The 26,282-nt window shown below is 40.3% G+C and overlaps 1 protein-coding gene across 33 annotated transcripts in view; it reads left to right on the forward strand.

Annotated features, from left to right (window-relative positions):
• trol (terribly reduced optic lobes) overlaps positions 1 to 26,282 on the forward strand; it is a 531,158-nt gene that overhangs the window by 307,677 nt on the left and 197,199 nt on the right. For 32 of the 33 annotated variants that reach the window (XM_075888764.1, XM_075888744.1, XM_075888745.1 and 29 more), the window contains 8 exons: positions 3,666 to 3,836; positions 5,133 to 5,272; positions 5,788 to 5,899; positions 6,247 to 6,372; positions 9,572 to 9,699; positions 18,323 to 18,471; positions 20,861 to 20,968; positions 25,533 to 25,640. In XM_075888764.1, coding sequence (XP_075744879.1) covers positions 3,666 to 3,836; positions 5,133 to 5,272; positions 5,788 to 5,899; positions 6,247 to 6,372; positions 9,572 to 9,699; positions 18,323 to 18,471; positions 20,861 to 20,968; positions 25,533 to 25,640 — 1,042 coding nt within the window. The remainder of the gene's footprint in view (positions 1 to 3,665; positions 3,837 to 5,132; positions 5,273 to 5,787; positions 5,900 to 6,246; positions 6,373 to 9,571; positions 9,700 to 18,322; positions 18,472 to 20,860; positions 20,969 to 25,532; positions 25,641 to 26,282) is intronic. The other variant, XM_075888747.1, reaches the window with a different exon arrangement.

Below are 26,282 nucleotides of genomic sequence, written 5' to 3' on the forward strand. Positions count from 1 at the left end.
TTATAATCGAAGAAACAGCTTGAAAACATATATTTGCCCCATAGGTGAGCTTTGACTTATACCTTTAAAATGTGTATTTTTCAAGATCCATTTTTAGGCACCTTCTTGAGTTTAGACATCATATTTTTGGTGTTTCTGATTGCCAGGTCACGATGAAATTAATATTGCCTGTATAATTATTAAAAAGCTAAAGCAAGCAATTTGTATCGGCTGAGGATTCTAGGAATTTTTAGAATCTTTTTGTCCATTAAAATGTCTTACGTGCACTTTCTTGATAGTTGTTCGCATTCTACAGTTAATGAGGAGCAATGTGAGCCATTGATGGCTCAGAGCCATAAAAGCTTAATGGCATAAAAAGTTTGTCCAAAATAAACTATTCCTTACACATTGTTATGAAGCAAAATGAAAACTGTGCACCTTACTACAAAACCTACTACATATACTATAAATCGGAACAAAAGCCTATATACAGCAAAAAATTTCATTGCCCCAGCCTATAGATTTGTGAAAGTTGTTTTCAAATTGCATCTCCCCTTATTGCTGAATATTGCCGCATGCATAGCTGTGTCTAGCTGCACGCTGGCGACGACAATGAAGATCAGCGATTTGCTTGAGAGGCGCAGCGCAAGAGAGCGAAAAATACGACGATATTGGTGGCCCCCTTTTTAAAATGTCTCTACGAGTACAACTGTAAACCGTGTTCCTGAATAAACCCCGTGTATTTTACAACCCCACGACACTGGTGGAAGTGCTGAGTACTATCGCCTCATGATCGGCACCCCTTGGAGTAGCCTTGAGTCCAGCTCTACGAGACAGCCATGCGTGGAGATGCCTGTGCACCACTCAAGCTGTCACATTCAAGGTCTTAGATCAGAATTTGACCTTTTAGAAGGACCAACACTTCCGACAGCCACTACTGCTCAAGAAATGGCATTTTCAAGAAGTCCTGCACAGGTGACGGTACAAAATATGCGCATTCCTGAACCATTTTTTGGGCACCCAAACAAAGATGCGCAAGACTGGCTTAAGCAGTTTGAACGGGTAGCTATATTGAACAACTGGAGTCTCGATGGGAAGCTCTTCTACGTATACTTTATCTTTAAAGATGGCACAAGGACGTGGTTTATCAACCGCTAGGCAAGAGTGATGACATGGGAGGAGTTTTGCCTTCGGTTATTTCACACCTTTGGTAACGCGAAAACGCACAACGCCTTCTTGAGGCGTGCACCCAACATCTGCATCAAAGCGTCGCCATGTGTGCCGAGTATATGGTGCGTTTGTGCCACCGCACAGACACCAACATACTGGAGGCTCGAAAGCTAAGCCATCTCATGAGGAGCGTCAAAGAGCAACTGTTTGTTGGTCTTGTGTGCAATCCGCTAACAACAGCGGACGAGTTCATCAAGGATGTCACCGCAATAGAGCGTGCGCTGCAGCAACGGTACCATCAGTCTGATCACCTGGCCACCGGCGCAGCTGCAGGCGCTGCCGCACCTACCGCAAACGATGAGTGTTATCTACACCACCTGATTCGACAGACCATGTGTAAGGAGATTGCGAAGGAGAAGACAAGGTACACATTGCAGTCACAGGCGCCCCCGCAGCAGGAGTCCATGGTTGCCCCCGTCGCTGAAGTTGTTTGCCATGAGCTTAGACAAGCGTTTGCCTCTCCTGAGCAGTATTCTGCTCCGCGGTATCATCCGAACTCGTATACCTACGCAGATGCTGTGCGTTGTCTATTGGCTCCAGGAGTATCCTATCAGCTGAAAGAATACAGCTATACAGATGCTGTTCGTTGACCCAAGCCCATGCCAGCGCCGCAGTACCTCGAACCGTACCTTGTGGCAGCCTGGACCCAGCAGGATTTCGTCAGGAGACTCTATATGCAGAATACTGACATGTGGCCCATTGCGGACTGTCGACCAATATGCTACAACTGTGGAGAGCCAGGGCACAATCGGCGTTTTTGGCCACATCGTCGAGCTGAATCACTGGCTGCAGAGGATAACGAATACACTGGTTTTTTATGAGTTGGTGATGTGGCTGTCATTTCTCAGCAACAATAAGATGATGGGGAGCTCAACTCACTTATAGAATTCTTGAATGGACCAGCTGCCAATGCACCAAGAGTGTTTTTGAAGAACTTATCGCCAATCTGTTTACAAGACCGAATTCTCTACAAAAAAGAATTTCTCATCAACAGGGAGAAGCTATCTGCTTGTAGTTCCTAAAACTCTGCAAAGCGAAATTTCGCAAACCTGTCATAATGAAGCCACTGCGGGTTACCTTGGTTTCACAAGAACATTGACATGTGTAAAAAAAACGATACTACTGGCCAAGAATCGCAGCAGAGGTGAAACATTACGTCCGAACATGCATTGACTGTCAGCAGCGTAAGGTACCACCTGTCAAACCCGCTGGGCTATAGCATCCTGTGTCAGTGCCAGAAACTTCATTTGCTCAAATCGGAATGAATCTGCTAGGCCCATTTCCAACATCGAACAGAGGCAATAAATTGTTTATAGTGGCAACGGACTACCTCACCCGATACGCAAAGGCCAAAGCGATTCTTAGTGGCACTGCAGCTGAAGTGGCCCGGTTCTTCACCGAGAACATTTTTCTGAAACATGGTGCTCCTGTGGTCATCATAACAAAGGTATCACATTTACATCCAAACTTTCACGCACTGTGCTTATGCTCAGTGGCATAGCGCATAAGAAGGTGACAGCTTACCACCCACAAACGAATGGGTTTACAAAACGACTCAACAAGACAAGCGCTGTCATTCTTTGCATGTATGTCAACATGGAGCACAAAAATAGGGACCGAATCTCACCGTACATCACATTCGGATGTGATACGACATGCCAGAAAACAACGAAAATGATGCCGTTCGCAATAATTCATGGCAGAGAAGTTGCTACAATGCTTGATGCCATGCTGTCTTATGATTGCAATGATTCAGAGGCAGACGCCACAGATTTTATTGAGCGCACTGAGGAAGCAAAGCAGCTTGCCCGCATCAAAATAATTAACCAGCCGCAAATCGACGCCCAACGGTGCAACCTTCGCCATTGATTCGTCGCTTATAAATCGGGGGGAAAAATTCTGGGTCTGGTTACCTGTTCGAAAGCAAGGCCTCTCGGAGAAACTCTTATGCCGATACTTTGGGCCCTTCAAGGTTTTGCGTCGTCTTAGCAACATGACCTATAAAGTCGTGATCGACGCCTCCTCCAGTTTGAAAAGTCACCAGCATTCGCCTGAGACAGTGCACGTGGTCCACGTAAAACCTTACCATTCTGAGTGATGTAAACACCCGCTAGCTCACCAACGTATCTCTACTTGGTAAGCATAAAGCTGACGCTCACTCTGCTGAGAGGGTAATGCGGCGTGCATAGCTGTGTCTAGCTGTACGCTAGTGACGACGATGAAGATTACAATTTGCTCAAAAGGCAAGTGAATGAAGAAGACGATGATTTTGACGGCCGTCTTTTTAGAGTGTCGCTACGAGTATGACTGTAAACTGTGTTTCAGAATAAACCCCCTGTGTTTTATAATAACCCATGGCAATATCTTCGAAAACTTGTCATATTTTGTGATTTAGTAGGAAGTTCAATTGGTACAATTTGTACATGTGATTAAAGGCTTTTTCTTTGCTTCTCCAGATCAACAGCTATGGAGGTCATCTGAAGTATGCCTTCAGGTATCAAGCATCATCAAGACCTGTGCAAGCTGCAGACATAATCATCAGAGGAAATGGCATCACTTTGTACCACACTCTGAAGCAGTCATATGGTCCTCTCAGAGACAACTCCATCGAAGTACCATTTGTAGAGGTAGGAGGTGGTATCTTCAAAAAATTATTTCATATTTTGAGGTCAAGTAGGAATTTCTGTTAGGTTTTATGCTTTAGCAGAGTTAACAAGTCTTCTACAATCTTATAAGGTAATATTTTATGCGTTTTTATTTTTTTTGATTGTACAAATCAAAATTGGCAGATTTAATATATACCACTTGCATGAGCTAATGTGGCATAGTCAATGCAGTGCTGTTGTGTGGGACTACTACAATGTTTTTTTTTTGTTTTTAACAGTGAAGATGTTTGTGTTGTAAACCCTTTAGTGTCCAGAAAACCATAGGCTGGTATGCACCATAGGAATTGGCCAATTAATGCCCAGTATAGACCGCAGCAGGCACGAGTGTTGAACTAAAACTCCGCTTGATGAAGTGGAGCTTGGGAGACGCATGAAAGGGATAGACAGGAATAGATAAAATTAAAAAAAGGACGGAGATAAAAAGAGAAAAACAGAGCAATAAAAAAAAGAGAAAAATACAGAGAAATAAATAAAATGAATACATAAATAAATAGAAAGACAAAAAGAAAGTTGGAGAAAGAGAAACAAAAAAGAAAGAGAGAGAAGGGCAAAAACAGAAGTAAAGGTTGAACGAGCAAGGACAAAAAAACAATATAGAATCAAATAAAATAGTAATTATTATGTAGAAAAGAAACAACAAAACATTTTTTTTAAGTAGACAAAGAAAATTACAGAGCAGTGTTACTTTTTCAGGCTTGGCACCACTGTTGGGAATTTGCCATATCTTATTTAAGACTGAGCTTGCTCACTTAGTATAAAGCAAGCTACTATTGCTTTGAATTTCACAGAGTACTCTTTGCACATAAAAACACACTGCTTGCACATGTATGCATATGCTGACATGAGTTGCATGCTAAGAGAACGACAACCCTGTGAGCTTACAAGGCTTTTCCAAAATTCTGCATGAAATTTGCAAACAGAACACTCTGTAATATTTTTCATTTTTCTTCTTCCTCGCGTTATTCAAAATCAATACTCACAATGGCAAACCAACAAATATTTATGTTTTGTCACCTTCTGCGAAAGTAAGTCAATAGACTAAAATAATGAGCTTACTTTGAATATTTTGAAGTATTGTGGTCAACACTTGCGTTACATTGTACTGTTAACACAGTAAGCTTGAAGAAGTGATTTTGCAGCACCATCAGTCTTAGTGCCCATCTTGTGGGGTTTCACACATTTCAGGTTTTTTTGTATGGAGGGTCACGTCTGTGATAGCACTTCTAATTACTGACTGGTTGCCTGCCTTATTTCCAGGGTGAATGGCACAAGGATGCTCGGCACAGTGCTATTGGCAGTCCTGATACAGCCACAAGAGAAGACATCATGCTGGTTCTGCAAAATGTCGAAGGCATCTTTGTTAGAGCCAGCTTTGACAGCGAATTAGCAGAGTCAAGGCATGTCATCATATGTTATTATAAATAATTTTGTGCAAATCTGTCAGTTTGCATCAGTTAAAATTCAACAAGATGCATTGTTTTGACTGGCAAACATTAATTACTCTAATCTCAAATGGCTTTGCTCGCGTTCATTCAGCTAAATGCTACTATGCTCATAGGTTTGGTTCTTACACGTGTGCATGGTCACTAGTATAGGTCACTGATAAGTCGGCTCACTCGATCTCAGATCGAGCCGTGAGTCCAAGTGAGTAATATTTTGATGATTCCAAGTCCGAGTGAGTCCAGTTGAGAAAACTTTTAGTGAGTTGGAGTCTATGTGAGCCCTACACATGAAATGTATTTCTTGAGCGAGTCCGAGTGAGCTCTGCACTTTCTTGTCGATCCATGGTCGCTAGAAATGCAGACGTATATAACCTAGATTCATCTTGCATCAGTATGTCTTCTCAGAACATGAGCCCTTGCATGGGTTGCTTTGCAGTTCACGTCGTGTGCTCTTTTTTTTTTTTTTTCAGCATTCATGGCCTTGAGATGGATTCAGCTTCTTATTCCAGTCCCAAAAATCCTCCTGCTTCTTCTGTGGAGCAGTGCGCTTGTCCAACAGGCTACACTGGAAATTCTTGTGAGGTAATGCTTCACAGAAATGAGTGAGATTTCAATCATTCTTTATGAGTACTCAAAACCATCTTGTCCCACATTTACAATTGAAGTACAATGCTCTAGAGTATCATAAAAGAGCAAAAATTACTTGTTAAGTTTCCACATGTTGCATGACAAATTAGAGGTATTTTACTATGTGGTAACATAAAGTTTAATTGGGCTGAAGGGTGTTTTATTTAATCAGAAGCCAAATTGCTTTGTAATACTTTCTAGTCTACTTCTTTTTCTGACATTCTATCCTGTAAACTGCCCCAAGAAGTCTCTCTAGTATCATAAGTTCAGTGTGAATGTGAATATTGTATTTCATTCTATAGAACTGTGCACCTGGCTACATCAGACGGCGGTCTGGGCCCTACCTGGGAGAGTGTGTTCAAGGTGTGCTTCCTTGCAACTGCAATGGCCACTCAAATTCCTGTGACCAACAGACTGGCCGCTGTCTGGTAAAGCATTCAACTTAGTTTCCTGCTATCCCTACCTGCGATACTTCCACAGTTCCGTGGTAGCTCTTGATTTTTTTAATTGTACATTACAGTTTTTGCCATCAAGCTATTAATCGTAGTGATAAGTAACTTTTGTTCTGCACTCATGACAACATGAGACTAAAAACATGCTCAGATTGCAATAGCAGCTAATAGCAGGCTTTAGTGCAGGCACAAGAAGACAAGAGGTCTTCATAATTGGAAATTTTGTTCAAGCGCACTAAAAAACAGACAGAAAGAAGAGGCTGACAAGGACAGCGCTTGCTCTCACAACTGAAGGTTTATTAGTCAGAAAGGTTATTTAAATTGGATACATGATGTTCTTTCCTGCATGTGCATCAGAACAGGGTGCAACAGAAACCACTCATGTCAGGATTACAAAAATTGTCCATATTTTGTGTCATTTATTATATTTTACAAGTACTACGTGTTGAGATACGCATATTCTTTATCATGCAGCACAATCGTAGATTCGCCAACACAGGCATGTCCCCTCTTTCGGATGTGGTAAGATTCCACTATCTCACGTGTTAGCTGATCTTTGTGTCGAAATATTTGTTTCTTTAAACACAGGGTAACATCTGCAGTTTTTAGAGTGATCTGCAAGATGACTGTTGCCTGATGCCTTAACAGACGCAGGATGTTCTCTAAAGCGGTCGTTCACGCATCTTCCTGACTGGCCTATGTAGACTTTCCCACAAGGAAAAGGTGTCATATATACTAATTTCTTTATGCACTTCATGAACATGTTTCTGTGTTTTACGAAGCAAGCTTTCGGACCTATGGGCCTATCAACGTGTGGACACAAGCTTGCTAGTTTGGTTTTTACAAAAAACTTCACGTCTATGCTGTATCTATTTCCAACGTGCTTTAAGTTGTGTGCCAACTTGTGCACGTATAAATGACAGCCATTTTCCCTCGCTTCTTTGTCTCCGAACTGGATCTTTGTTTTTGCCCTTTATTTCTCGGGCTAGGACCGTGCACACTAAAAAAATTAACTGTTTCGAGTAACACCTGCTTTCTGCAATTTTTTCACCTGACTCCCGAAAATTTCACTGATTAGATGCCCACACGATTTCTTCAAAGCTGACATAATACAAGACTTCACTATCCCCCTCTTTACCAACTTAGAGTGCCCAGACGTGTAATATTGCACTGGCTTCGCACTTCTTGGTTGATAACACCAGCAAATGTGTTCCCTACCAAGTTCCAATTTTAAATCCAAGAATTGTAACTCGTTATTTTTAGGCTACTTGGTAGTGAACTCAAGGTTCATGCTACTTTCCTTAGACACCTTTAGCACATTCACTACCTCTCGGGAAAGATCAATGCCATGTGTGAATATCGGGAAGTCATCCACATACCTAAAGATATGTTTAACAATTCCAAAAATGTGCTGCTCGATTCCCCTGTCAAATTTACTCAAAAATATTTTGCAAAGAATGGGTGCTACTAATGAGCCTATACATATTCCAGATTGCTGAATGAAAGACTTATTTTCCCATGAAACAAAAGTAGACCTTAAATAAAATGACAGCAGCTTCAGGAATGATTCTGCGTTGACACGGGATTTTTCGCACAACTTCATTTCGTCATTTTGGATAGTAATGCAGTCCTTTACCGCCACCATCATTTTGTTGTCAGTTATGGAGTAGAACAAATCTTATATGTCAATGCTGAAGGCAAAGCTATGACATTGATTACATTCTGAAAAAAACTTTGCCAAATACATTGAATTTTTTAGACGATAAGGATCATCCACAGTAAGACCTTCCAAGTTTCTCTGTAAATAACAGTACACCACTTTTTGCTAGGCATCCCTCTCAAAAACAATAGCCCTAAACGTTAAACTAGGCTTGTGTGTCTTGATTGAAAAGAACACCTGCAATTTGAGTTTTTTCGCCCTTTTCACCTGAGATGCTAGATCATGTAAATTCTTATAATTTAGGAGAGACAGCGCTGTTTTTATGGCATTCTTGCTTTCTTCCCGGGCTGGTATAAAATTCTTTTTCATCGCAGTAGCAACCTTTTCACGAAACGCCCCTCTATCCAGAATTACAAAAAAGCCTTCTTTGTCTGCCACAGATAAGCGCAACTAATTCTGAACTCGAAATTGACAGACGGGTTTATCTTGAGTCTTAAGAATGTCTCTAGTTGAAGCGATAACATCCACGCACTCGGCAACGCACCTTGCTTTCTCGTTGTCGGGAGCTTGCCTGGATACGGTCTTGGCGGTGGTGAGCTTCTCTGCGCGATTGAGCACGGGTTCAATGCAATTTTTTGGCCCAAAGGCCAGACGCTGCGCATAGGCTTGGGGAACCTGAGTGTTGCTCAAGTTCAGAACTTGTCCTTGCTTTTTCGGTTCTTTTTTCTTTTCAATTAATGAGGCATCACCACTAGCCACAGTCTCTCCACTTGTGTCCACGCGTTAATGGGCTCATAGGTTCGAAAGCTTGCTTCGTAAAAACACAGAAACATGTTCGTGAAGTGCGTAAAGTGAGTAGTATATATGACACCTTTTTCTCATGGAAAAGTCCACATAGGCCAGTCAGGAAGATGCGTGAATGACCGCCTTAGAGAACATCACACATCGGTTAAGGCATCAGGCAACAGTCATCTTGCAGATCACTGTAAAAACTGCAGATGTTACCCTGTGTTAAAAGAAACAGCAATATTATTTCGACACAAAGATCAGCTAACATGCGAGAGTGTGGAATCTTACCACATCTGAAAGAGGGGACATGACTGTGTTAGCCAAGCTGCAATTGTGCTGCATAATAAAGAATACGCTTTCTGTTGCACCCTGTTCTGATGCACATGCATGAAAGACCATGTATCCACTTTAAATAACTTTTCTGACTAATAAACCTTCAGTTGTGAGAGCAAGCGCTATTCTTGTCAGCCTCTTCTGCCTGTCTGTTTTTTAGTGCACCTAAACAAAATTTTCAATTATGAACGTAATCCAACTGGTCCAACTTGCCATTTTGCTGCAATAGGACATGGCCAGTTTGCTATTGTCTTTCTTATCTTGTGTGCTGAATACAAATTTTTAAAAATTAGTGATGTTCAAAATGGTTTAACTGTCTGCTTTAACTGGGCTACTTCTTATCAGGCTCATGTGTATTCATTATCAGGCTCATGTGTATTCATTTCTCTGCAGAATTGTCAGCACAACACGGATGGTCCAAGCTGTGAAATGTGCAAGCGAGGTTTCTACGGTGATGCAAGGCGAGGTACTCCAAGTGATTGCCAGCCTTGTCCGTGCCCTATGGTTGATGTGCCTGGACAGTAAGTACATAACTCTGTTGCACGAATCAGCATTGCTTGATTTTGATAGCTGCTTTACCTATTTGAGTTGCTGACCTTACATAACTGTTTGAGAAAAATGATCTAGCTAAATGTTCAACACTTTTCAGTCTTAGGCAGCTCAAGAACGTATGAAACACATGAAAAGAACAACAAAAACTGTACAAGTGCTGCTACAACGATCACCCACATTCAAAAAGAAAGCAGGAGATCACTGTGGCTTATCACATTGCTAAGAGCAAAACATCTGCATAATTCAGCCATTGATTTTAATAACTAATGAACAGAGTGTGTTCATAGATTGCTCCTATTTGCATGTATTGCACTCCCACACTTACTGCTAACATTGGTTTTCTGCAAGTTAAGAAATACTTCAGTAGTTATGGTGGCACACGTTCCTGGCTTGTTTTCTCATGTATTGTCTGTTTGGGCACTGCCCAAGAAGGGATAATAGTCGATGCACCTGTCTTTCAGTTTAGTGCAGCGCACATTTAAATCTTCTTTATTGCGGTACACATGCTTTCAACCATTTAGAAGCCAGAGAGCACCAACTCCTAAACGGCAGTGCACTTGCCACTTTTGCGCTGAGCAGTTAAATACATGTTAAATACATTCTGTAATTTATTAATAATGAGCACCTAAGCCTCATGTAACAATTGGCCAAAGTGGGAAAAGGGCACAAGCCTGCAAAAGGCTGCTTTGTGAGATAGATTGAACTCATCACGTTCCTTCACTTATTTTGTTTTTAAGTTAAACTGGTACTTTATTGATTAAAGCTCTTTTTTTTCTCATGGACAAACATAAAAATTATTCAGCGCTGGAAACTTTGGCGTACTTGCTCAATAAAAACTTGTCTTGCAAGCTGTACACCAGTTTAAGCAGAATACCATTTGGGCATGTGCTGAGCAAGTAGCACAAGAAGACAAATAGAGGAATATTTAGGCAGCAGTGCTTCTTGGCTATTGTCAGTGGTCACAAAGGGCAAATCCTAAATACTTTTGCACCAGTCTATGGAAATACTTGCAGAGACTCGACAGGGCACTACGAAAGTGAATTGTAGCGTGTTTAACGCCTTTTTTTTTTTTTTATTGATATGATATATATAAGGAGATGTTGGCGCACCATTATGGCGCCGGCTACTCCTTAGCCGTTAATTGAAACTTGAACACGTATCTTGAAGCAAAAACATACAAAGCAGTGCATGGAAAATATAAAACTCAGGCACAGATATGTAAAGACACACTTATACGTACATATCACAATGGTAAGTAAATGTTTGAAAGTCATTGTAAGAAGTCTCTGGAAACAACAAAACACAAACAACAAACACAAAACACAACAACATAACAACAAAGCACACGTCTGGTCCTTATAAAGATGCATTCGCTCGTATGTACATAATAGTCGACACGTCATTCATTTCACAACACACACGTGATGGGCGTCACATGATACTGTATATAATAAGTACATGTGTTACAAATGAAAGCTTGTTCTTTGTTAATACTTGTCAGCAATCCCGCTGTCTTCTAAAAAACGTGTTAATGCTCTTAAAGCGTGGGACTGTAAAACTCCAGTTGGCCACGGGCCCAGAAGTTTTTTCATGCTAAATGGTCTGTGGTCCAATGCGAACAGTTCGCTTTTAAGACGGCGTCTTGGCGCGTCATGATGTGGACAGTCTATGAGAAGGTGACATACGTCTTCATCTACAAATCCACAAACGCATTCGGGAGTTTCAGCTCTGCCGATTCTGTGCAAAAAATGTTTTGTGCCTTATAAGCAAGGATTGCTTTTGCATAAAATAGTAGTCACATTGAGAGAACTTAGAGTCGCTCAGAAGTTTCAAGGCAGGGTTGAATTGGTGCAAATTCCAAGAGCATGACAAATGTTTTGTAGGGTAACCTAGTCAATCTTGCTGCTGCCATTTATGTGAGCTTTGTGCATGTGCTCTGAATATCACAAGTTTGACTGCCTCACCTCATGTAGATGCAATGGTGTGGTTTAAATCGCAGCACGAAAACAGGTTCGCTAGCTGTATATCTTCTGTAAGTTTTACATTCATCATGCATTTAGCATATGAAAAGTTTTTTTTTTCAATTGCTTACAAATAAAATTTTCTGCTTTTACTTTTAAAGTAACTTATTGTTTATTTTCTGCACACTGGAATGAAAATATCTACATATTTCTCATTTGGCTAAAAGCGTTTTACATTGTGAAATGCTTAAAGCCATCTTGCTACTGAGGTCTCTGTTCAATAAACACCCTTATACTTGCCCCTCATTTTCTTTATCATTTCTGTGCACAAAAACTGTTGGGTTTTTTATTAATGGTTGAGACTGTTTATGAGGCACATTGCAAAAATTATAATGAAAAGGAGAAATAAGGTGTATTTGTGGATAAGGGTGTAATAGGGGCAAGCCTCTGCCTCTGAAGTGGACCTGTATGATGAAGTCAACCTACTGAAGCTTACTTATGAAAAAAGAATTCTGCTGTTCACTTGTATGAGGCGCTTTCATAGAAATGAACTGTGAATTGTCTCATTACAACTTTGAGCGTTCTCAGAAATAGCTTTGTGCTGTTGATGAAATACCAGCAATAACAGTCACAGTATTGCCATATGTGCAGTATGTGTGTGGTTTAATTCCACACTCAATTCTTATAGTGTCCTGTTCTTCTATTAGGCCGCATGATGCATGCAGGTGCAATTAAACCATGTTAAATAAATATCTGGCTTCCAATATTGATGAATTAGGAATTTATGACAATATCATATTTATAGCATATGATATAATTTTCATATATTAGGATGTGTACCTGTACTAAAAAAAATGTAGGTACACTTGTGAAATTATTTTTTCAATCAAGTGAAGGGCTCCCAGTGGTTTTTGTGGTTTTAAAAAAAATAAACCGCAAGTTGGCACAAACTTTTTTTGTTGTTTCTTTTTAATATTACTAGCAATCTTGTTTCAGTTTGAATTAGCAAAGCCTCGCCTGGTCTATTATGCATTTATATAAGATGACTTGAAGGCAGAGGCCATCATTTTTTTTTCTTTTTCAACTTAGGCTTTGTTTGCATGATTTATGTTAATTCCACCACCAAACAGGGTCTTGTGATGTTTATTAGGTATTGCCAAATCAAACATTTCTTGACTCGGTAAGACATAAGTATTTTGCCTTAGTAACATTTCTTTGACTTGCATGATCTGTTGGCTTAATTGGGCTGTCAAAAGAGACTGTCCTCTTGATCTGCTCTCCTTTTGTTGCCTTCATATTTCCATAACTCATTGAGCTCATGTCTTGCATCAACAGTTAAGTAGCTCATCTTTAATGAATTTCTTACCTAGATGACTAAAAATGGCTTAAATGCATTTTTGCTTGACATTGCAATAACTTCGCAGAAAACTAAAAGCCAGATCTGTTTCGTCTGTATTAACATGGTTGGAGTTGCACATAGTCAGGAAGCTTGTGAATTCTTGTAACAAAGCTGTTTGTTGTACTTGAACAGTGTGTTGTCGTGTTAGCCTAGCTCCTTTCCAGCATGCTTGCATAGCGTTCCTTGCTCTCTTTCTCTCTTCTGCCCTGCCTTGTTCAGCCTTATGACCTCCTGGATTGCTGGTTTCCCCTCAGAATGGTAACCTCCTCCTTTCCTACTACTCTCCCCTCTTTTTTAATGGCCATCGTCTCTTCCACCCGCCTGCACAATGGGGCCCCGATGTGACTTTTTTTTTTGTTAAGCTTGAACACCATATTCTTACAGTAGGTTCTTAAAATAAAATATGACTCTTCAACTTCGGGGCGACTGTAGGAAAGATGCAGATGTTATTTTAGATGTAAACGGAGAAAGTTTTAGCAGTTCTTCATTTTAGGATGCAAATCAAGCAGTAATGAAGTAATAATTATTTACAAATCCTGAGATACTACTCTTCTTTTTTTATAGGTTGTGAGGGCCATTTTCTGTAGCCATATAAAGTGTGCAATCAATATATACTGCCACATCATCTGGGGGCAAATGCCTAAAAATTATATTTTTATAATTGCTATTGCAACAAGGGGACATGACTTTATATTCAGTTCTGCAGCTACATTAACTGCTCTCAAGTAGCTTGATAAATAATTGAGTAAGACACTCAGCATTGTAAATTACCTAAATAGTTGGTGTGATTTCTATAATGTCTGCATATTCGGAAAATTCAACTGAAGTTACATAATTGCACAGCCTGGCTATAAAATGAAAAAGAAATGAAAGACAGGTTATATCTATAAGACTTGCATTCAGACGTAAGCATCATCAATGGGTCAAAAGAAGCAAGTTCTCTACATTATTTGAAATTCTGATTTACAAAATTATTTTTCCTTCATTATTGTGTATTGTGCACAGTGCAGAAACAGTTTTCTTTTCTTATTTCCAGTAAAGTAGCAGTTGAAAATGTTTCAATAGTTATTTTTCATTCTATGAGATATAAAGACTATAGGCATCTTAGCTTCATTTCTTTTTGTGGACATTCAAAGATATGGAGGCACAAGTATCTGCTTGTGTCCTGATGTGGTCATATATTTGGCAAGCAAAAATTCAGAAGCCACTACAGGGTTCCATGAAACTCCTCAACACTTTTGTAGACAAATGTACTTGCTTGCCACAAACCTTGACCTCTTCTAGCCTGCTGTCACAATTTCATGACACGTTAAATCTGAGCTCATAAATCCGGAGAAGTTCTCATTATGACATCTGTGATCACCCAACAGAAGCTAGCCGGTGTATTACAATCTCTGCTTAGTGAATAGTGCTCCCAGCCAGGCTGCTGCATTCAGATGCACAAATGAGAGTTGGCATCCCTGAAATACAATCTGTTATGTAGACTGTTGGAAAATGGGAGAAGGCCCACCTGCTATGCCTTTTTTTTTTACTGTGGAAACGTGCATAAAGGCATTACATGGTGCTAAATGCCCATTTCAGCTTTTGTTTATTAATGCATGTGCAAATCTTGCATCAGTGTAGAAAATTGCATCAGAATAATTTTTATATGAGTACATTCTCCTATCTGCAGTATTAACGCATTTTTCTAAGCAATAAAAATTCAGGCTATAGGAGGTTAAAATTCTCATTGTGTTCTAAACTTCTGACTTGCTGAAATGAGATAATAAAATGAGACCTGTGATGGGCAACCATATGTAGCCAAGAAAAGTACTGGGTAGAATAATTGGAGGTTTTGGTGTAAGTACTGTAGTGAAACATGATAAAGGGAAAGTGAATTAATCTTTACGAAAAAAAAAATTCTGCCTGTGAGGACTGTGTCCGTAACGTTCATGGTAGGTTTACTAGTGCACATTGGAGTAATTAACTGGAGCATTTAAGCACTGAACTTAAAGGGCCCCTGATAGCAGAATTTTCATTCGGGACTTCTTTACTGTAATTCGTAGTTCCGGGTCTGGTAATGCTAAAATGGAATTGTAAATTGTCTAACGTATTGTATAGTTAATGCTAGCATCACTAATTCTGACTAATTATAGCTTCGCTTCAGAATGCCAGCCTAAAATTGTAAGAAACTAGTGCTTCAAGTGGGAGAACATCTAAGACCACGTGTGCTCAATCTTTGGCGACATTGACAGTGCAGTTTCCAAACAAAGGCCTTGGGCATAATAAAGAATGGAACTATGTGTTTGCTTCGGTATAGGTTAAGCTGTGAAGACTGTGTTCCTTCGGGAAGAAGAAAAACATTCCTGGCGTAAGCAGCCAGAACCACCTTGAGAACAGCTTGACAACAGAGCAAGAGGTCTGACATACAATAGTCGTCGCTGGGTACCAGTCGTGGTATTGTGTGTGCTCCACAAATGTTCTCTTACATCGACAATACCCTCCTTATTCATTGAAAATCATGTGGGGCCTCTATGTCAAACGAGAGTTGTCGATTGGTGCTGATAGCTCAAATGACAACTCAATCGTACTTCAAGTCCAAATTGAAATATTGTCACGTGACAGTGCAGAAGACTTCAGCAGAACTCAGAAATACATAACATTTTATTTGGCCAAACTTCTGGTGAGAAAACAAACTTAAGCTGCAAGCGAGCAATTCACGTTGTACACTGATATTGGCGAAAAGAGTATTGGCCATCAAAAAACTGAGCCAAGCGCATCAGCTTTTGTATATCTATCATTGAAGATTTCTGCATTATCGCTAGTGGACTGTGTAAGTTCCAGAACTGTAATATTTGTGTTTTGCCCATAAATTCATCGGAAAATTTTAACAATATCTAGAAAGTTCCTGTCATTTGCACGTGCTTTGCACACGGCAACAGTTTGATTTTAATGGAGTTGTAACATGAAAATAGAAAGAAAGAAGCACGTGTGGCATGAGCACGTGAGGGCTGGAGATGTCTGAAAGGGTTTCAGCATTCACCCACTGAAACTCTGAGTACAAACTGTGCCATGTGTACCTGGAATAAGCAAAAAGAACATGGCTCAAAAACCACCCTTTAAACATGGTATTTATTTCGCAGCACTTTCTTGGACATGTTCACTAGTGTCGCTAGGAAGGAAAGGGCCGCTGCCCTGCTGGAGACGAGGGTGCTTACTGAAAACATGACCATCTTTGTTCACGAAATCACTCGGCTGTTTCATGTGGACCTGAACATGCCTTAGGAGAAAAAAGTTTGTTTCCTCATGCGAGAGGTCAAACAGGAGCTCTTCGTGGGATTGATGAGAAACCCACCTAAGACCATTCAAGAATTCCCCTGGAAAGCGATTGTGATTGAAAAGATGCTAGGAATGTGCACACAATTCAATTGCCGCTCGGCACCAGGCTACGCAGACATTCAATCACTATGCTCAGACGATCTGCGCAAGACTATAAAAGTCGCGGTGCGAAAAGAACTTTGCTGAGTGATCCCATCATGCCAGCCCCAAGTTGCCTCAACCACCGACATCGTTCCAGAGGAAATCAAGCATTTGCTGGGATCTACTGAACTAGTGCAACCCGATCCAAGTCATGAGCTACACGACATCGCTGACTACTTGGCCAGCACTGAATGGACATCTCGACATTCATCACAGTTGCCATCGTCTGGGCTCTACCAGTAGTCCCCTCGGAGACATCAGTACAGCGGCCCCAACCAGGGCCATTCTGTGAGCCCATATTCTGAAAACTAAAAGCAGCAACCAATGGAGGTGTAGTTGCTGTATGACAAACTAACGAAGGCTCTCCACCACTGCCGCCGTTAACAATGCTGCAATGAAACCTGCAAATATGATGAGGAGCAGACAAAGCCCTGCGAATGGAACCTTGTGGACCGATCAAGACCTGACAACGCAACATGGAAGTAGCTCAACGAACAGAGGCAGCTATGATCTCACTCTGAAACCTAACAGAAACACAATGTGATGAACTAGCAACCTCAAAGTTTTTATTAACAGCCACAACATCACCACTCTTGCCAAACTGTAGCCAAATATTTAGTCGTTAGTAGATCGTTCGCTACCAAGCTGAAAAAGTAAAGACCGCTTAGAGTGAACCTGAAATCCGAACAGCTGGAGGCCACCTGATAACGCCGATTGGAGTCTGCACAGCGAGAGTTACCATCAATAACCGGACTTATCCTGCGAGCTTTGCAATCCTACAACATTGCTCCAAGGATGCGGCACCGTGGTCACTCAAAACATTCCCGAGTGACTACAATGCCATCATCGACCTGAGTCAATGACACTAACCTCAGAAAAAGTCCTCTCGTACCAGACAATATCGGGGAATCATACCTTGAATGTGATAGAAGAGCAGGTCACTGTTCCATCATTCTGAAGCGTCATAACTTCCATTAGCAACAAAAAAAACCTGAAAACCTTGAAGGCATCACTGAAGACAATCCGCACCTGCTTGTGAACCATCAGATTAGCATTGCAAGAGGCATCACCAAGTTGTGTGATGGGAAAGCAAAGATGCAGCTGACAAACTTCAGCCACGAATATAGGCACCTCAACATTGGTGCGATGGTCGCCTACTTCGAGAAGTTTGTGAACACCAGCAATGCTTTTGCCCTCTTTAATGCCACTGAGCCTGCTTTAATGAATCGAGGTCCCGAAACAGATTTCAATGTCAAGCAGAGCCTTCCGAAGTACAAGCAAAACCAGGTCAGAACTGTGCTCTTTCAATTCGAGGACTGCTTCTCACCGTCAAGAATTGAACAGATCCCAGTCGCTGAACATTGTATCATAACCGAAGAAAGTGCCTGACCAACATGTCAGAGCCCGTATTAAGGTTCATTGCGAGAACGCGAAGCTGTAAAGAAATAAGTCGACAAAGTGCTATGCGAATTCAGCTGTCCAAGAGTCCCTGGGCGTCTCTCGGGGGGTTGGTGAAAAAAAGAAGAGTATGTGTGGCATTATCATATAGGCAACACTTGGCACTACTAATCAGCCATGTATAAAGGGCAATGAAAAAACACTAACATTTCAAGGTTTTTTTGTTGTCAGGGGTCCTTTAATATAAAGAGAATAAATATGTTTTTGAAGCGTACCAATTTCAAGATAATCCGATGAGTGGCTGTTTTACATAAATGACGTACACCTCTAGTTGATACATTGACATTTGATTTGTTACATGTGCTGCCCTCCTAGGTTTTCTCCAACCTGTGTGTTGGAGGCTGATGGGCAGGTGACCTGCAACTCGTGTCCAATTGGCTTTGAAGGCAGGCGTTGCGAACGTTGTGCTCCTGGATACGAGCGTTACCCACCTGGCTCTGTGGATGGATCTTGTCATCTAAAAGGTATGTCCAGTTCAGATATTCTTGTTAGGCTAACGACATTTGCTTTTTCTAACAATATTTTGTGCATAAAAGTAGAAAGATGACCTATGGGTTGATTTCTTCCAACTCCTTGTTGTACTTGCAAGTGGGCCGTCCACTCCGCGTAACACATGGTTAGAGACAAAAAGGACATAAAATTAAAAAATTTTAATACTGGTCCTTGTCGAAGCTACTAGTGCAATAACTTGAACAGGGCTGCCTGGAGTGTTAACATGTTGAAGATAGTAGTTTAGTGTACTAAGCCAGTTAGTGTACGGGTTTACTGTGGCGATTTTGTTCATAAAGTGTTACATATTTTCATTTCTCCATATGTAAAGTGAATCAGAGGACATGGAATGCATTGAGCCCAAACCTGAACAGAACCTTCATATTTTTTGAGTTTGACACCCTGTCTTCAGCAACACTTTTATAGAGTGTGACATCTTAAACCTGTAAGGCATGTTGAAAAAGGCAACACCCTTCTTCTTTGTGAGCAAAGTACAAAAATGGAAAAGCCTTTCGTGAATGCAACTGAGAAAGGTTGCTGTAAAGCATTGCATGTTCTTGTATACGGTATAAGCTGCCCCTGCATGCCTAACTTTAACTCTACAAAAAGAAAGAAAGAGAAAACAAGCATTTAAATCCTGCATTTATCCGCAACCACTTCTTAAGCAGATTTTTTCTTTTTGTGTGTTAGTCATGTGAGAAAATGTGTTATTTAAATCGTGGTCTTCTTGATGAGCACCACCTAACTTAATGTGCTGTTTATACTACAATTCCTAGTTCAATAATTACATTTAATAGATTGTACTCGGCTTTCTGGGCTTGTGTATTATTTCAATCAGGTCTTTTCTTGTATGTAGAATTATCTTTATACACTAGCGCCAGCCTAAAGCCAAATTTTTTTAGTTGCCTTTCTTGTCTACATTCTGACGGTGTGTGTGTTTGTGTGTGTGTGTGTGTGTGTGTGTGTGTGTGTGTGTGTGTGTGTGTGTGTGTGTGTGTGTGTGTGTGTGTGTGTGTGTGTGTGTGTGTGTGTGTGTGTGTGTGTGTGTGTGTGTAAGGAAAAATAGAGTACGACGCACGTTGGTTTTGCACGGTATATTCTGACTGACGTTTCAGCTAGTGGACCAGCCTTTATCAAAGCCTTTACTTCTTTGCTGCAACCATACATATATATATATATATATATATATATATATATATATATATATATATATATATATATATATATATATATATATATATATATATATATATATATATATATATATATATATATATATATATATATATATATATATAAATGCACACACACACAATTAATTTTATTTCTGGACCGGTCAAAACCGTTGGAAATATATATATATTTTTTGAGTCACTATTCAGCCGGTTTCTATACCCAGCAAAATACTTGCTATGGGTTGTAATTCATTGTGTTTGTAGTCTTATTTCAGCTGTGCAGTGCATTATGTTTGAGACTGTTACAGCTTCTGGCTATGTTTCACATGTCACTGACTGTACTGCCCATTAAACAAGACAACTGTAGGCTAAAGCAAGTGTGAAGCACCTCTTCCACTGGACCAGGGGTTGGGACCTGTGGCCCCACCCCATGTGGCCTGCAGGGCAGTGTTACGCAGCCCCCAGAATGCCAGAGCAGCCCCCCTTTTCCTAACTCATAAATGCCTCCCGACTAACCGATGAACACTTCTACAACATTCTGTGCTTTTCATTGAGCGAGGGAGCAACCTTGATCTTTGTTGTAGATATTTGCAAGTTGGTTATGAATGTTAAGTACCTTGATAGTTTTTTTTTTCACTTGTAATTCATTTTATGTATTGCGACCATGTGACATACGTTGTGTGGACACTGAACATGATTTTTATTTCAGTTCTGTACATTATCAATTCACCGAATTTTCTCCTTGTTTGCTAAGTCCCATTAGCTGTGTGGCTTCATGCAATTCGGCCCTCTGCCTTTTAAGATTGTCGACTCCTGCTCTGGGCAGTTGATATCTACAGATGCGGGCTCTTGGAACTCTGCATGAAAAAGGAATGTGACATAGACCTTGCTATGAAAAGAAAATGCAATGGAATGAGCTGGTGCCTTTATTTTCTCACCAAAAGCAAATTCTTAGTTGTTGCCTCTCTCATTACATATCGGGATACTGTAGACAGCAACCTTACATCACATGCACTTTATGCAAATTTATTCTTGCCTGCCTGCATTATTAGACAAGAGATTGTATAACAAAATAGCCAAGTGCTATTGCCCGATACTCTGCACGTCACTTGATACATCCTTGTGATGTTAAAAATGACAAAAAATTTTGTGAAAAATATAGTAATCTTTAATGGTTTTTTTTTTTCAGAATGTGATCCTGGACAGTTCCAGTGTGGTGATGGGTCATGCATAAATTACAGGAGAAGGTGTGATGGTCATTATGACTGTAATGATTACACTGATGAGCAAAACTGTGGTAAGTATTTTTAGTCTGCATGAACTAATTATTTCTCAAGTCAAGATGGTTGTAATTACAGATTAATTTGTTCATTTACTCACCCAATACAGTGTCTGGCAGAATAACTAAAAAATAGAATTTAGGGGCATGATAGTTATGTTAAACCATTTCTTCATGTGGTCTTAGTCTATACGCATATCAATTTCAGGGTATCAGCATTAAAAATATACCAACTTGGTCATGTCTTATTGCACATCTTGCAATGGACAATCATTATGTCTAGCAGCCATAGTCTGGCCTCACCTAAAATTGATTCTGGATGTGAGCCTAGGCAGAGAACAAATTAGACGTTATAATGGTGACCACATTTTCAATTCATGTGCTTGCACACATTAAATAAATCACTGAGTAGTCAGGGGCGCAAGCTTAATTAACACACTTCCATAAATCATAGGTCTAGAAAATGTACACTTTGCACTTTTTTTCAACACAGGTTGTTTATTCTTTTATTACAAGTATAAAGCAAAAGTGCGTCTTGTTTACTGACCGAGGTTCAATCGAACAGCTTTTTTTTTTTTTTGGCTGACGTTTACTGGTGTAAAAGTAAATGCAGAAACATATGAAGCTAGAAGGTGGGTAACATGGTGTTGGTCTGCAAGTAATGTTTTTTTGCGTTACTAACAACAGAAGGGCTACACTAATGTAAAAAGGCATTTAAAGGGAAACAATGACTTGGTTTATATTGTGCCCAGAACTCTATTGCCATATATGTTTCACTATCATAAGTTCAATATTAGCGTAGAAAATCAAGGTTGAAGTTTCACTTTTAAATTTCACACTGAAATCTCCATGCATGACATCATAAATTTGAAAATATATATTTTTGCGACAACGAAATTTTCTGCAACTTTGGAATCTAGGTCTATGGCACCCACAGATGACAATATATTTCATTTTTATCGATTAAAAACTATGTAGGGCTTAGTAGACTCTTCAAAAATTTGACGTTGTGGTGTTTGGTACGGGCATCTCCTCTCATTTTCTTTTCACACGTTTTCTCGCATACCAAGCATCATCTCATGGCAAGAGTAATTCTTTCGGGATTGTTATGTTGTACTTTACTAGTATGCAAGAAATTGTCTTGCTTTTTAGTGTCTCTTTAATGAAGAAACTTTATATTAGTATATGTACCTGGTTGAGCCATACAGCTAAAATTTTAAAGACTATAGTCTTTCTTGGGAACCTTCGACGAAAAAAATTTTGGTCTGTCTGTACATTTGTCTGTTTGTCCGTCCTAAGGATACCTCGTACGACACCAAGCGGCCAACCCCACCCGTAGCGCCCTCCAATATTGCTCAAGGTTTAACGTTCATAGTTGTGCAATTGTCAATTTAAAAAACAAATATTGCACATATCTGAGGTGTCATAACGTGTCTGTTTTGCATGTCTGCCTTTATACTAGAAGAGACACACACAAGTAACTCTAAGGACTGTAGCGTTTATCGCGCGGTGCTTACAGTGCAACGCGATGCTCAAGAAGGTGTTTTCAACGCTTTCCTATGACGACATGGTGGTGGCACCTGCCCGTCGCTCTGCATTCTAAACCTTATCACCTCAGACACCGCGTGAATCTTTCTCCACGGTCGCGCACGCCTTCGTTTTCGTTTTCGAAAATAACTGCCAGATGGCGCTCGTGTCTAATGTGCCTAGATGCGCTTGTTCGCTTCCGCTACATGCTCGAGGCACTCTAACGCAGCGCCTTCAAAGTACCATTCACCGATTTTCTTGCGCAGAACATCAAATAAACGTTTTGTTCACTCTCTCCAGACGCAAGACTTTCGTCTTTCGATGACATTTACAGTGTGACATGTAGATTCGGGCAAATTTTTTTACATAGTTCCAAAATTTTTACATTGTCAGAGGGCCTGACTGAAGGTGCCTTAATGCATGCTGTCTTAGTTATTTTGTACACATTGCAGATTTCATGCACCATTTGCTTTTTATATACCTTCGTGATATGGGCGAACAAACGAGGAATATTTACAAATGCTCATTTCTCAGTTCAGCTAAATTAACCCAAAAGGCAAGTAGGCCAAGAAGAGCATGGGGTATGATAATTGCTGTTTTAACTGTAGTGAAGTTATTATGATGTATATTACAGTGATTAAAAGCATATGAAAAAAAAATGGGAACCCTATTCATCCACTTCCTCAATAGAAACATGCCCTTCCTGTGAGGTTAAAGAACAATCTCTGTTGTTTTACTTTGGTTTGATGTTTCATAACTGGTATGATGTTTTTTAAGGTAATAATTTCATGCAAAAATGTTCTAAATAGATTTTCTGTTTTAAGAATGGATGAGGGCTTTGTGTCAAGTTCAACAACCTGCATCACGCTTAGAAATGGCATAGAGCAATGGCTTGTGCTTTACAGCATACTACTGTAGAATCTCGATAATACGGTTATGGCTGACGCGAGTTTCGCAATGATAGAAATTTTGAGGTTGCTTTAGATGGACTGCGTTATAAAAGATATCCTGTGTCATACTACAGGTTTCCCCAGTAACCTTGCAATGATAGGAACGCGTGATTGACTGCTGCACGTGAGCTGTGCAACACGGCTTGTCTGTGGGAGATAGGCCCGTTCACACTTGGCCTGGAAAGGAGCGCATGCAGCAAAACTCACCGGAATTTTCCTCGCTTCACCACCGGAAAAGTGGCCCAAAAACCATGCCACAAGTTCCACATAATAGCGGATTGGCTTTCTGCTATGGCTTTGGCTACACTGACTGCACTAGCTCTCAAACCACGCGACATGAAAAACCAGCCGTACAGCCGTACATTCAACATGGCAGTAGTAATGGCAGCAAAGGCATTGGTGGAGGCTTGCATCGACGCAATCGCGAACTACCTGCGCCTCACGACTAAGTTCACGGCTTTAAAAAATACCCGTTCATTGAGAACCTTGATCGAATTACGATCGCTGCAAACACCGGAAGCAGAAGGTGCAGCTACAGCGAGTTCGCATGCCCTAACATGTCTCGCTTTTGCACTGCTGGCTGAATCCATTTTCGCCACTTCTGGTGCGTCCGCTCGTGTCATTTCTTCCGACATAATTCGCGAAGCAACATTTGTAAAGACGTAAACTGTCTTTTTTCAGTACATTGCATGCATAACCATAACTCGTTACAGATTTAATGCTCAGAAAGAAATTCTCAAGCGGTGACAGCGGCAGCGGCATGTAAGCGAGAGGCAGAACGAATGTGAACATTTTTGGCGGACATCATTTTGTGGCCACCCTGGCGTTTTTTGATAAGACAGATGCTTATGCTAGTTGGTGATTGAGAATCGACATATTTGCACAGCGCAAGACTACGAGTAGTTACGTCGTAACTACTCATAGCCTTGTGCTGTGCAAATATGCTGGCATTTTTGCTTCAATTCTCCAGTTAAAATACTCCAGGACAGATTTTTTTTCCGTTTCAAAATCGAGGCGCGTTTTTCCAGCCGCTTAAGTGGCGAAGCAAGTGAACTTTCAGTAAGTTTTGCCGCTTTCGCTCCCTTTGATGCTAAGTGTGAACACATCTTATAGTGCCAGCAGCATGAGTGAGAAAATCGCTGCACTTAATTGAGAGGCGGCGAAAGCAGGAAAGTTCGAAAAAACTTCATGAACGTTATTTCAGCAAGTAGTAGTTCATGATCAGTTTTATGATCTTCATGATCAGATCTTCAGATCTTCATGATCAGCTCTAACGTGTTTTGGTTCATACTAATTTGGAATGATACAAATGTTTTGCGTGCTCCCTTCGAATTCATGTCATTGACATTCTACTGTATAAGCATCCTCGATGGGTACTGTGGGATGTGCATTTCTCTGTTGGTTGTGGTTAATTAGCTAACCAGGCCTTAAACAGAGAAGTAGCTTGCATTTCTCTGTTGGTTGTGGTTAATTAGCTAACCAGGCCTTAAATAGAGAAGTAGCTGTTTGTCATATATTGGAAACTACTTATCGTAGAAAAAAAGAACTGCATATTTGAAGTCGGCACGCATACAAATACTCGGCAATTTCTATCACGGTCAATTAAAAACATAAAAAAAATAAGTACCATAGCTGGGGCTTGTGGCATCAGCTCTGACACTTTTCGAATAATTAGCAAGCTATTCGGTTAGATGATTAGGTTGTTTATGATGCTGTTCTTCATAAATATAACGTTAAAGTTGCAAACAGGGATGTATTACTAAATGGCTATTTTGTTCATTGCTTGTGAATAACTTTACCTCAATCATCATGCATTGATTTTTTTCTCTACAGTGCTTCATCAGACTTCATTGTGCAAACATTTTTAATGAAACCTTATAAAGCTGCGTTTTCCTACTTGCACTAATATTTTGGTACAATATAACACCTGTGTGCCAATTTCATGTTGTGTACTGTTTCTTCTTATTAAAAAGCTCAGGGATGCTATGGTAAACATTCTTTGTCACAATACCAGCACCTCAGTGGCTCATTGTTATCTCAGGCTCTCATGACCTGTGTGTTCTCTTCTTGTCCATCTCACTGACTTTTGCTGTTCTCACTCCCAGCATGTGGTTATAACCAATTCAGATGTCCCGATGGAACTTGCCTCAGTGTTCACAAAAGGTGTGATGGCAAGGCAGACTGCATAGACATGTCTGATGAAAGCAATTGTGGTGTGTGGAATCCCGCTTACTAACCTTGAGCATGTGAGGATGCTGTGTACCTAATGGCATGCTTGTCCGCACACCTCTCTGCTTGATGTCATACGCCTGCCTCCCACTTTTTCTTTATTTTCTGCATCTATGTAAGATTAGTGACCGTGATAAACTGCTTTTACTGTATGCTGTCATTGTGACTCTGCCCTAGAGGAAGGAAAGTTTAATAGCATTCTAAGTCTGCAAAATAAACCTATAACTGACAGGTATTTTCACCTCAATTCACATTGTAATTGCATCACAATAAAAAATTTAGGAAAATTATAACTGCGTTAAAAACGAGACACAAGAACGAAGTGCACAAGACGATAATTCTCGTGTCTCCTTTTTAGAGCAGTTATAATTTTTTTAAATGTCTTACCAACTAGCCCCTCATCATACGCTTCTCGAGTACATGAAAAAATGTTTTTTTGTTGTGGTAATAGCAATGCAGCCTGACAATACAATTTTTTTATGCATTTGCTCTACTTTCCGAAATCTGCACTGATTAGTATTACGAACTAACCTTTTCCTTGTTCGATGGCATATTGCTTCAGTCTGCATTTTACGACTGAATGAGAATTTTCCAGTCATACTTGATTCCTGTACCCCCGAGGTTCT

Source organism: Rhipicephalus microplus, chromosome 3 (assembly GCF_043290135.1).
Source record: "Rhipicephalus microplus isolate Deutch F79 chromosome 3, USDA_Rmic, whole genome shotgun sequence".
Lineage (NCBI taxonomy): Eukaryota > Metazoa > Arthropoda > Arachnida > Ixodida > Ixodidae > Rhipicephalus > Rhipicephalus microplus.